The 11,329-nt window shown below is 41.3% G+C and overlaps 1 protein-coding gene across 2 annotated transcripts in view; it reads left to right on the top strand.

Annotated features, from left to right (window-relative positions):
- The first annotated feature begins 632 nt into the window (after nt 1-632).
- TICRR (TOPBP1 interacting checkpoint and replication regulator) overlaps nt 633-11,329 on the top strand; it is a 51,784-nt gene continuing 41,087 nt past the window's right edge. For both annotated transcript variants that reach the window (XM_079907344.1, XM_079907343.1), the window contains exons 1-5: nt 633-1,510; nt 6,270-6,549; nt 7,598-7,842; nt 9,158-9,392; nt 10,298-10,427. In XM_079907344.1, coding sequence (XP_079763470.1) covers nt 848-1,510; nt 6,270-6,549; nt 7,598-7,842; nt 9,158-9,392; nt 10,298-10,427 — 1,553 coding nt within the window. In that variant the 5' untranslated portion in view covers nt 633-847. The remainder of the gene's footprint in view (nt 1,511-6,269; nt 6,550-7,597; nt 7,843-9,157; nt 9,393-10,297; nt 10,428-11,329) is intronic.

Raw genomic sequence — 11,329 nt, 5'->3', positions numbered from 1 at the left:
TCTTAACAGTTTAAAAATATACACATAGGCAGATAGAAAATTTGGGGATCTCATTGCATGTGCGGTTTTGCAGTTTTTTCCATCTAACATTACATATAAAAACATTACTTTAAAAAGCTGCACGATGTTCCCCTTGGGGGTGCACCATGCCTTATTTAATCATTCCCAAGCTGTTTCCTTTTTTTCTCAAATTAAACTTTTATCCTGATCTTCGATTACCTTCTTCAAGAGAAACGCTTAGAAATTACTAGGGCAAAGGAAGTGAACTTTTAATTTTTAATATTTTTTTCTTAAATTACAGAAAATTTAAGTCTTCCCCATCAGATCCCGCTCCATAGAAAGTCTAGGGTGGCTTTAAACCAGTTCGATTCAAACCATCCCAAATTCTCTTCCCCTACTATTTTCAGATCTTAGTAAACCTCTCCCCGTACCATCGCACGGCCCCAGTCCTCCTTCGTAAAAGAGAAACTTAAAGCCACAGGCCTCCAGCACCGCCTCTTTAAATTTTAAAACGAAGGCCCAGGCCAATGAACGTTAAGTTTCTCTCGGAACACAGCGTCCCGCCCGCCGTCCCGCAGTCCACCAATCAAGCAGGGCTCTTCTCCATCACCCTTCCAATCAGAGCCAAGGATGAAAGTTGCTCACGTCCCTTACGTAAGGCAAGCGACCAATGGGAGCTGACCTTGGGGGTTAGCTCCGCCAATGCCAGCAGCCCTTGGAGAGCGCGGGAGGCTTTCGACCAGGGTTCCTGAGAGAAGCGGAGAATGGCGCTGGTTCTTTGAAGCGAGGGTCTAGGAGAGAGCGGCGCCGGCCCCGGCTCTAACCCTGAGGCGGCTGCGCGGCCGACATGGCCTGCTGTCACAACGTAATGCTGCTGCTGGACACCGCGGGAGGCGCCGCTGTTGAGAGCCCAGTCCGGCGGGTCGCCCTGCGCCTCCTCACCTACCTGAGTTGCAAGTTCGGCCTGGCCAGGGTCCGCTGGGCCTTCAGGTTCTTTGACTCTCAGGGTGCGCGGAGCCGGCCTTCCCGCGTGTCTGACTTCCGCGAGCTGGGGGTCCGCTCCTGGGAGGACTTTGAGGAGGAGCTGGAGGCCAGGCTCGGGGATGGCGCCCACGGCGCCCACTTGCCGGGCCCGGCTCCCAGGGCCACCCACACGCACAGTGCCCTTATGGAGACGCTGCTAGACTATCAGTGGGACCGGCCCGAGATCACATCGCCCACGAAGCCGATTCTGCGTAGCAGCGGGAGGAGACTGCTGGACGTGGAGGGCGAGGCCAAGGAGGCCCAGTCTGCGCTCGGCGGCTTTGTGAACGCCGTCTTCCTCCTAGCCCCCTGTCCGCATTCGCAGAGGGAGCTGCTGCAGTTCGTGTCCGGGTGCGAGGCCCAGGCCCAGCGCCTGCCGCCTACTCCTAAGCAGGTGATGGACAAGTTGCTGCCCAAGAGAGTCCAGGAAGTCATGATAACCCGAAAAATCACCTTGTACTGGGTGGATACCACCGAGTGGCCTAAGGTAAGATTACACAGCGAACTCAGATTTTAGTACGTGGTGCTGGTGCTGATGAACCAGAACTTGACAGCATCTGCAGAGCAGCCCGTGGACCCAGAATGAGACTAACATGACCAACAGGTGTCCCTTCAGAAGGAAAGTTCTGGGGTCACAAAGAGGGACATTCATCACAACGGGATAGGTAGGTCCTCGGTACCTGAGTAAACGCGTTTGAGGTCCTTCACAATTTGGGCCCTATCTGTCTTCCCAGACTTAATCTTTCCTACACACGACCCTTATTCCATACTGTTGAAACAGTTTAATTGGCCAACAGGCCTTGACGGCTTGTTTTGTCTTAGCAGTGAAACGCCACTGCTCTCTCTTCTGTGCCAGTTTAAATCACACTCATTCTTTAGGGCCTTTGCCCCCATGGCAACTACTCAATCTCAACTTCTGAATTTCCAAACACTTTTGTGGCACTTACCCTTTCTCCATTATATGTTGCAGTCGTGCAGTCCCTCACCTTCCATCTAGCCTAGAAATAACCTAAGAGGCAGGCACACACATCTCTGTATCTCCTGCAGATGTGTTGTTGCTTGTTATAGGTGTTCAGAAAATATTTGTTGACCAAATGAACAAATTCTTATGTACTTACAGTCCTAAATGGCTAATTTGGACTTTCGTTGAGGCAGTGGAGCTCCTGCTCCAGTGATAAGTATAAATTTCTACCTCCATCATTTTCTTTCTGTCACTTCACTTTGTCAATAAATAACTTCATTTGAGGAGCCACTACATTGAGTACCGACTACATTGTTTTAGCTGCTGGGGATGCGGTGGTCAGCAAAGTGGAGTTTACCTTCTGGGGGAAGATATATTAGACAGGTATGGTTAACAGATTAAACAGATAAACAAGTGATAGGATTTCAAATAATGCTCTCAAGAAAATAAAGCTGAGTAAGGGGCTGACAGTGGGGCAGAGGAAGTGGAAGCAGGAGACAGTTGTAAATAGGGTCGTAGTCAGGGAAGGCCTTTTTGAACAGAGAACTGAATGGTGAAGGAGGAGGATAGTGAAGGTTGGGCAAGAACTTTCCAGGCAAAGAGAAGAGCCAGTGTAAAGATTTGAGCTGGAAATGAGCCTAGTTTGTTTCAGAAACAAAAAGGCAAGGAATGCTGAAAACTAGTAGGCAAGGACAAGCACAGTAGGAGAGGAAGTTAGAAGGTAGCAGAGGCATATCTGTAGGGCCAAGGTAATAAATTCGGATTTTGTTCTAATAGTTGGGAAAGTGGCTTAACCAGGTGAAAGATGTGATTGCATCTGTTGGAAACATATGTCACTAAAGTAGGGGTGGGTTAAATTGCAAGGTTGCAAATGGGAAATGAGCAGATACTTAACACAAGTAGTGATATAGTGGGTTAAAATTTCCAAATTGCTTTCACATGCAAAGCCCAAGGAAGACTTAGCAAATGCAATGTAAGGCAGCAGTGGCTGGTCAAAAGAAAAGGAAAAGGCAAAAGTGTTTAAGGGAATGGTAAACATTGACGGAGAAAATGGAATCCTAAAACTTAGTTTGTTTAAGGCAGCAAATCAGGTGTTGGACACAACACATAAGGGCTTGATTTGGGATAGTTGATATTAAATCACATCAAAGACTTTATGCTGGAATTGTATTTTATCAAATATTGGCTAGAAATAAGTCTTAGCAGATTGGGCTTGGAGATTCTTTTTTTCTTTTCTGAATGGCATTAAAATAAGTAGGTTGACAGGATCTTTTTAAAGATTCTTCCAGTTCACACATCCCATCATCTGTGGAGATGGGTCTTCTCTGAGGCTTCTTACATCTATTATGTTGTTTCCCATAAGAAAAAGCCCATCAGATAATCTTAAGCTTTTCTGGAATTTTTGTTCTGGTGTAGATCTGTCTTTTCCTGTTCAAAAGCCTCTGCCTAGCTGCACTGTGGAGGCAAAAGGGAGACTTAGGTTCTGTCCTTGGGGAGCTCTCACTATGAGGTAGAGAGAAGAGAAGAGAAATTCCAGGGTCTGCCATGTGGAGCTTACAGTCTGGGAAGTAAAACTGGGAGAAACAGACTCAGGGAGGAGGGAATCCAAGCACACATAACTCTTGCAAAGATATAGGATAGAAGGGAGCATAAGAGACCTCTCTCACATTTTCCACTTTATGCTAACCCTGATTTACTCAACAGATACCTGTTGTTGAACAAACTGCGAGGTATGCTGAGTACTGGGTGCACCATTAGTGAGCCAGATGGATGTGGTCCCTGCTGTCTTGGAGCTTATAGTCTTGTGGATGTTTATAAATCCCTAAATTTGAAACTACCACTAGGACTTGTCTGTTACTTAGCCCATAATGTACATAAAAAAGAAAAATGTAGCCATAATCTATATACTGGTTGTGGGTTTTTTTTTTATCATGTTCATATATTTTTAATCAAAGCTTATGTCCTTTTCAACTCCTTTTAAAGTTTTACTTTTCATTTGCCAAGCAGTTTTTTTTTCCTGGCTGGTCCTCTGACTGAAATAATTTCAACAATTTTTTTGTTTCCCTTTGGCAGAAAATCCTAATCAGGATCTATGATAGTTGAACTGGCTTACCATTCTCCCCCTTGGCAGTGAGCACAGGTGTGGATATATGGGTGGTAACATCAAATACTAATTGATTAATCTATCACAGCATTTTCCAAACTGATAGGCATAACCAAAACAAAAGTTTGGCAGTACATTACTTATCTTCACTACATGTGATAGTTTCTGTTGTGCTCTGATATTTTCTTTCCTGGTTTTTTTCTTTAACACCGATCTTAAACCATTCAGTTGATTCATCATAGGGTCCATCCAAGTTCATCAGGATCACCATCCTCATTTTAAAAGCACTACCCAAGAGAGTCGTGGGTTCTTAGACTGGACTATCATTGCCTTGCTGTGAACTTGGGCACCCTTTGAACTTCAATATAATAGAAAGATTGGAGAGGACCTAGAAGACCCTTCTAGTTCTAATTTTTCACATTCACATAGCAATTTGTGGTTCACAGTTGTCAACTCACCTGTGGAGTAGGCAAAGCAGCACGATCAATGTATTCTAGGGTAGGTGCGCCTTTATGTTCCCATAGTACCTGCATATTGTCATGGTACATTGTGATTCTGAGCCAAATATTTCGTGCTATTGCTTTTTTACTCACCCCACCCTTGACTTTAAGATCATAGAAGACAGGGACTATGTCTTGCTAGTTCATGGTATTATCATCCTGAGTCCTTGGACTCTTTAATCAATAGAAATTGATAAGAGGCCAGATGAGAAATTCAGGCAAGGCTTTACTGGGACTCGTGCTGCACAAGGGAGTAAGAACAAGAAACAGGGGCCCTTCCTACTCCCCAGAGAAGGGCAGGGGCCTGATTCCTTAAATGGGGGTGTAGTAGGAGCAGATTGGTGGGCTGGGCAGGAGGCGTAGCTTAGGTGATCTGTGCACCCCCTTGGTGCTGTGTGCAGGGATCATGCTCAGTACCCTGCTTTTGCTCTCAGCACCTCAGAAATGGCAGTTGATTTGTGGCCTTTTTGTATCCTATTGTTCATAATTGCCCTGACTGCATGCAGTTATTTTTAGTCCCTTATAGTTTCTTTGCACCTCTCAGCACCTCAGAAATGGCAGTTGATTTGTGGCCTTTTTGTATCCTATTGTTCATAATTGCCCTGACTGCATGCAGTTATTTTTAGTCCCTTATAGTTTCTTTGTATTCGTTTGTTCAGGTGCAAGCACTCCAATAAAGGGTCCCATGTCCCAGCCTATCTCAATGGCACATAAAGGTTGCTCAATAAAAGTTTGCTGAAAGAAGGTTGGATGAAGAGTCAGCTATGTGTGAAGGAGTGAGGAATGGCTTTTACAGAGACAGCAGGGTTTGAGCTAGGTAATGAAGTATAATAAGCATCCAGTTGGTGAAGATGGAAGGGGAATACACAGCAAACAGAACTAGCAAAAACATGGAAGCATTGTAAAATGTGGCATGTTCAGGAAACAGCAAATGGTTCGGTGTGCCTGGAAGGTAGGGATGGGTGAGGGAAGGATAATGTGTTTGGAAATATTGTTTAGAGCTGGGTTGTAAAGGGCTTTATGGCTATACTGTAGGGCAGTGGGAAGCCCTTCAGAGTTTTTACAGAAGTAGCATGATTGGATATGTAGTTTCGAAGAATACTTCTTAAAACAAAGGAAAGATTGGAGGCAGAGCACAGACTCTGTAAGCTTCAGTAAGAGTCCAGAGTTTAGTGAAAACACTGAAGATAGAACTGAGAAGACCTGTTTGGTCTCCACACAGACCCGTGGGTGTGGGCAGGGTGGGTGAGTCTCTGGTGATCACCTTCTAAGGGAGGTGCTCCTGCCTCTCTCCTGTGACACTTGGCCGCTGTTGTGTTGTGGAGGACGATTTTTTTTTATTAATGTGTAATGACTTTGCATTCCTTCTAACGTTTTATGATTTATCCCTCGTGAGTTGCATCACTTCTGTTCCTTGACAGAAGATAGAATTGAAGTGCTATTTTCACTAAATAGGTGCTTTCTTGAAGGCATATTATATAGCAGTTATTCAAGGCATATTATATAGCAGTTATGCAAGTAATGGGATGCTGGCCATTATTTGTGTTTGGTTCAACAAATACATTAATTGTGTAATTTGATCCTTTAATGTACATATCAACTTTACTTTCTCCTGATTTCCCTTAGCTTTATGAATGCCTAACTTACAATAACCCAAGATTCTTTGTAATTTTTATTTTAGTTGTGGGAATCTCCGGACCACCTTGGGTACTGGACAGTATGTGAACTGCTCCACCATGTAGGAGGCACTGTCTTGCCATTTGAAACTTTCAGCCAGGATTTTACTAAAGCTGGGGAAACACTGCTTGGTAGTGAAAGAAAGCTGTCAAGGGAACCTCACCTCTCTTCATGGATTTCAACTCTGCCAACTGATTCCACTTTAAACTGTTTGCTCTATAATTCTCCTGAGTATGAAGCCTCATTTCCACGGGTGGAAGGAACATTATTTTTCCCTGTTGAAGGTAAGCAAATAATACTTGGGGCCGGGGCGGGGGAGGAGTGGTGATGGGGTGGTTGGTCTGGGTTTCATTCATTTCTGCAAGTCAGGCCCATGAATTCTTTAGAATTTAGAATTTCCAGCAGCCTAGGCATTCCATTAACGCTTGTCATTGAAAGATATCTAAGCAAAATCAGAGATACCACAGGAAAGGACTAAAGTTTGGTACAACTGTAAGCCCATGTAAAAAGGACAAGTGAATGCTTTTAAAGAGTTTCCCAACTTTTTGCAAAGAAGGATAATATTGTTCAGGTGCCCAAGCAAATGGGTAGTAAGGTTTCACTGCTTCATAAAAGAGATTGATAAATTGAAGATCATAGAAAATCAGTGATTGACTCAGAGAAGAAATAACAAATTAGTCAATTGAAGCAGAAAATGGTGCCTGGTACCAGGAAGAGCCAGCATGTCGGAATCTTCATAAATTTGCTTTATCATATGATTTGCTATATAGTGAATCTAATTTCTGAATCATTATGTAGTCACATAAATAATACCATATAGAGATATGTACATAAAACTATATTATACACTATGGACAATTTAAGGAAATTTCAAGAGTAGTTTTGAAACTTTCAGCCAGGATTTTACTAAAGCTGGGAAACACTGCTTGGTAGTGAAAGAAAGATGTTAAGGGAACCTCATCTCTCTTCATGGAAAGCAGTTTTGTCTTACATGGTCTTTAGAATTTAAACTCGTAAGATAGGATGCACTGTATTTTATGGATTTAAGAAGCAGTGGCTTTTGTGTGTGTTTGTACTGCTTGAATACTTATTTCTAAGTCATAATTGAGAAGTTCTGATATCAAGTCACACCATTGTAATTCCAGTCAAATACAGCTTTTCCTATAAAACTGAATGAACTTAACTATGATAGCAGTAGAATGAGGGTTGAAGGGTGAACTAAGTGACAATACTAGTACCTCGGCTGGCAATCTAATTTTTTTTCTTACTATTAAATCTCTTATTAGGAGCTACTTCTTATATTAGAATTTCAATATTCTTTATTTCTAACAGGCAAAGAGATTCAAGATCAAGAAACATGGACAGTTACTCTAGAGCCCTTGGCCATACATCAGAGACATTTTCAGAAACCAGTCAGAATTTTTCTAAAAGGCACAGTGACCCAGTGGTCCCTCCCAACAAGCTGCACTTTGGGCACTGATAGCTGGATGCTACAAAGTCCAGAGGATAACAAATCAACTCAAAGGATGTTATTTCAGCAGCTGGTAAACAGGCTGACTGCTGAAGAATTACATCTGGTAGGTATCTTCCACGTGGCAAGTTATTCTGGTCTAATAACACACTGGTAAAGTGAAATAAGTGCATTTATGAAATGCCAAGGAGTGCCCTACATAATACAGTCTCAGTGAAACAGATGATATTTTTGCAAGTCTTATAGCATCGTGACAATGCTCATTAGTGAAGAAACAGCTTATAAAAATTGCATGTACCTTGAATCCAATTAAACCAAATTATATTCACATAGGGAAGAGGCAGTGAGCCAAATGGAATGATTATATTAGGGCAGTGAAGTGATGGGTGGTTTCTCATTTTTTAAATGTTGCATTGTGTATTTATTACTTTTACGTAATAAATATATTTCATTTTTAAAAAAACTCTACATTGTAAAATTAGATATACTAGTGTCCAGTAGTTATACAAATTTAGTAATGTCTTCTGAAAAGGAATACATACATACCCAGATTTGATATAAATTTAGTAATATCTTCTGAAAAGGAATACATACATACCCAGATTTGATATAAAGGTGATGCTAATTTTTTAACTACCAGTAATTCCTTACCTTACTTTGCCTTTTGCTTTTGTAAGCTCAGAAAGCTTTTATCTTCTGGATTCCACTGTAAAACATTCCAGAGAAAAACTGGGTAGTCATTTGGACAGTTGTTATTCTAAGAGTTGTGTGCTCTGACAGAGCACTGGAGTCAGGGCGTCAGGTGACCTGGATTAGATCACAGCTCTGCTGCCCACCATGTGATCTGAATAAATCCCCTTAAGTGGTAGAATTGATTCTTGGTTAAGAGCATGGGTTTCAAATTCATACACTCTTGGCTTCTGCCTCTTATTAACTGGGTGACAAACAGGTTGCTTATTCCTCAACCTCAATTCCTCCTCTATAAAATGGGGAAAATAATCTCTTTTTTTTTGCTGTGCCTCATGGCATGCAGGATCTTAGTTCCTCAACTAGGGATGGAACCCGTGCTCCCTGCAGTGGAAGCACAGAGTCTTAACCACTGAACCGTCAGGGAAGTTCTGATAATAATCATTTTTACTTCAGAGTGGTTATGAGAATCCATTGAGTTATAATAAGTACATAATAAGTGCTTAGTAAATATTCCTAATAACCTTAGGCTTTTCTTATCTGTAAATTGAGGGATTAGGATTAGATGATCAGTAAATTCAATGCTAGCACTAATATCCGTGAAGTCTGTCTTTTCCAGTTTTCTCTTTTATATTAATCATTGGGTGAAACTATCATTCTGTCTTTTACTAAACTACATGCCTTTTTAGACATATGTCAACAATATTCCCAACTAATTAGATCTTTTTATGTAGGTTACCAGTGTGGACCCTGGTGAAGGCTGGCCCCCCATCACTGGAGTTATTTCCCCCTTCTCTGCCAGTGCTACAATTCTCACTGTGTTCCACACCAAGGAGACTGAATTTCAAAGACATTTTCTCCAAACAGTTGTGGCAGAGAGCCCCCAGGATTCAGCTTCCCTTTTTTCTGAGGTTGTGGATGGTGTATTGAATCAGATTCACAATTCACTTGAAGATCCTGCTACCTCAGGTAAGCTTCTGAAGCAATAACTACCATACTCTAGGTTAGTGGTTTACCATCTTTTCTAGCAACATAACTTTTTTTCAATGTGCTCTTAGTAGAGCCCAATATCTGTTATAAAACAGATAAAAGTAGTCTACAATATTTCTGGCACTTTAAATCATTATTTATAGAAATCCTGAAGCAATTCTGAGGAGGCCAAAGGCTCTGTGAAACCATTTTGAAATCGAGGGTATTTTTTAATATGTTTAATAAAGACTACATGTAAAACTGTTATGATTCTGTCTTCCACTTTTTGCACTGTTACTGATATGATACAAACCTTATTTATGCTAGATAGATATAATCAATTTGATAGTTCTTCCATTCACATTTACTCAATAGATTTATTGAGTGCCTGCTGTATGTCAGGCTCTGTTCCAGGGGCTGGGAGTACATTAGAGAAGAAAATAGACAAAGGTCTCTGTTGTTAAGAAACTTATCTAGTCAGGGGAGACAAGACAATAAGTTAAATAAGGAAATTATATAGTATGTTTGAAAGAGTTAAGTGCTATAGTTATAAAGCAGAGAAAAAAGAATAGGAGGGTTGTAATTTTAAACAGGCCTTGTTAAAAAAGTGATATCTGAGCAAAGGCTTTGAAGGAAGTGATAGGGAGAGAACATTGTAGAAGCAACAGTAAGTGCCAAGGTTTGTGTGTCTGGTGTGTTTGAGGAACATTCAGGAAGCCTGTGTTTGCGCATTTTTCATAGACAACATAGGCCTGTTGGGATTGGGGGTGCAGCTGAAGGAACATTGTTAATGATGTCCTTTAGAAGAATGCAGTCAGTCCAAGGGAGGAGCAAGTGCTTGGAATTCTCTGCTTTGCTTCTAATGCCTCTTTTCCTCTTCCATCTCTGCTTCTTTGTTTCTGTAGCTCCGCCTACTCCAGAATGGGCCCAGCAGGAGCTTGGCCGCACAGCTCCCTGGAATTCCTCTGTTGTGGAGAAGTGGTTTCCTTGCTCTAACTTTAGTGGTGCCAGTTCAAATTTGATGGAGTCATTTTGGTAAAACTTATTTTTTTCTCTGGGTATTGATTATTGAAGTCAGCTCTCAGTTATCTGCATGTGAGTTTGTTGTTGTTTTTAACAGACCACCCTTTCTGAGTACAGTCCAATAATATTAAAAACTAATTACAAATGGAGAATATTGTTTAATGGGTATAGAGTTTCAGGGTTTGTTTTTTTTTTTATTTTTGCGGTACGCGGACCTCTCACTGTTGGGGCCTCTCCTGTCGCGAGCACAGGCTCCAGATGCGCAGGCTCAGTGGCCATGGCTCACGGGCCTAGCCACTCCGTGGCATGTGGGATCTTCCTGGACCGGGGCACGAACCCGTGTCCCCTGCATTGGCAGGCGGACTCTCAACCACTGTGCCACCAGGGAGGCCCCTAGAGTTTCAGTTTTACAAGATGAATCCTGGAGATGGATGGAGATGATGGTATTATGAATATACTTAATATCACTGAACTATGTACTTAAGAGTGATTAAGATGATAAATTTATGTTGTGTATTTTATCAGAACTAAAAATTTAGAAAAAGTTAATTACGAAAACAAAATACACTCATAGATGTCAGAAAATATTTAGTATTAAATCTCAATAAAAAAGGAAAATAGCAAACTTGAATAATGCAGTTAAATTTATACTTAAAGGAAAATTTAAAGTATCTTTTGAAGAGAAAAATTAAAAACCAATTAGCTGAGACTGACACACTTAATACAAGAGAGTAAACCCAAAAATTAAAAAAAGAAGGCAATATTAAAAATAATAAATAGAAGTCAAGAGAAACAAAAGATGATTCTTTGAGAAGCCAAGTAAAATAATCTATAGCAAGATTGAGCTACTTGTATGAGCAGTCATAAATAATATTGGAAATGTAAAAGATATGGCAGAAATTCAAAATATTAAG

The sequence above is a fragment of the Stenella coeruleoalba genome (genome assembly GCF_951394435.1).
Source record: "Stenella coeruleoalba genome assembly, chromosome: 2".
NCBI classification, from domain to species: Eukaryota; Metazoa; Chordata; class Mammalia; order Artiodactyla; family Delphinidae; genus Stenella; species Stenella coeruleoalba.
The sequence above is the reverse complement of the archived record's forward strand: the minus strand, read 5'-3'. Positions and strand labels throughout refer to the sequence as shown.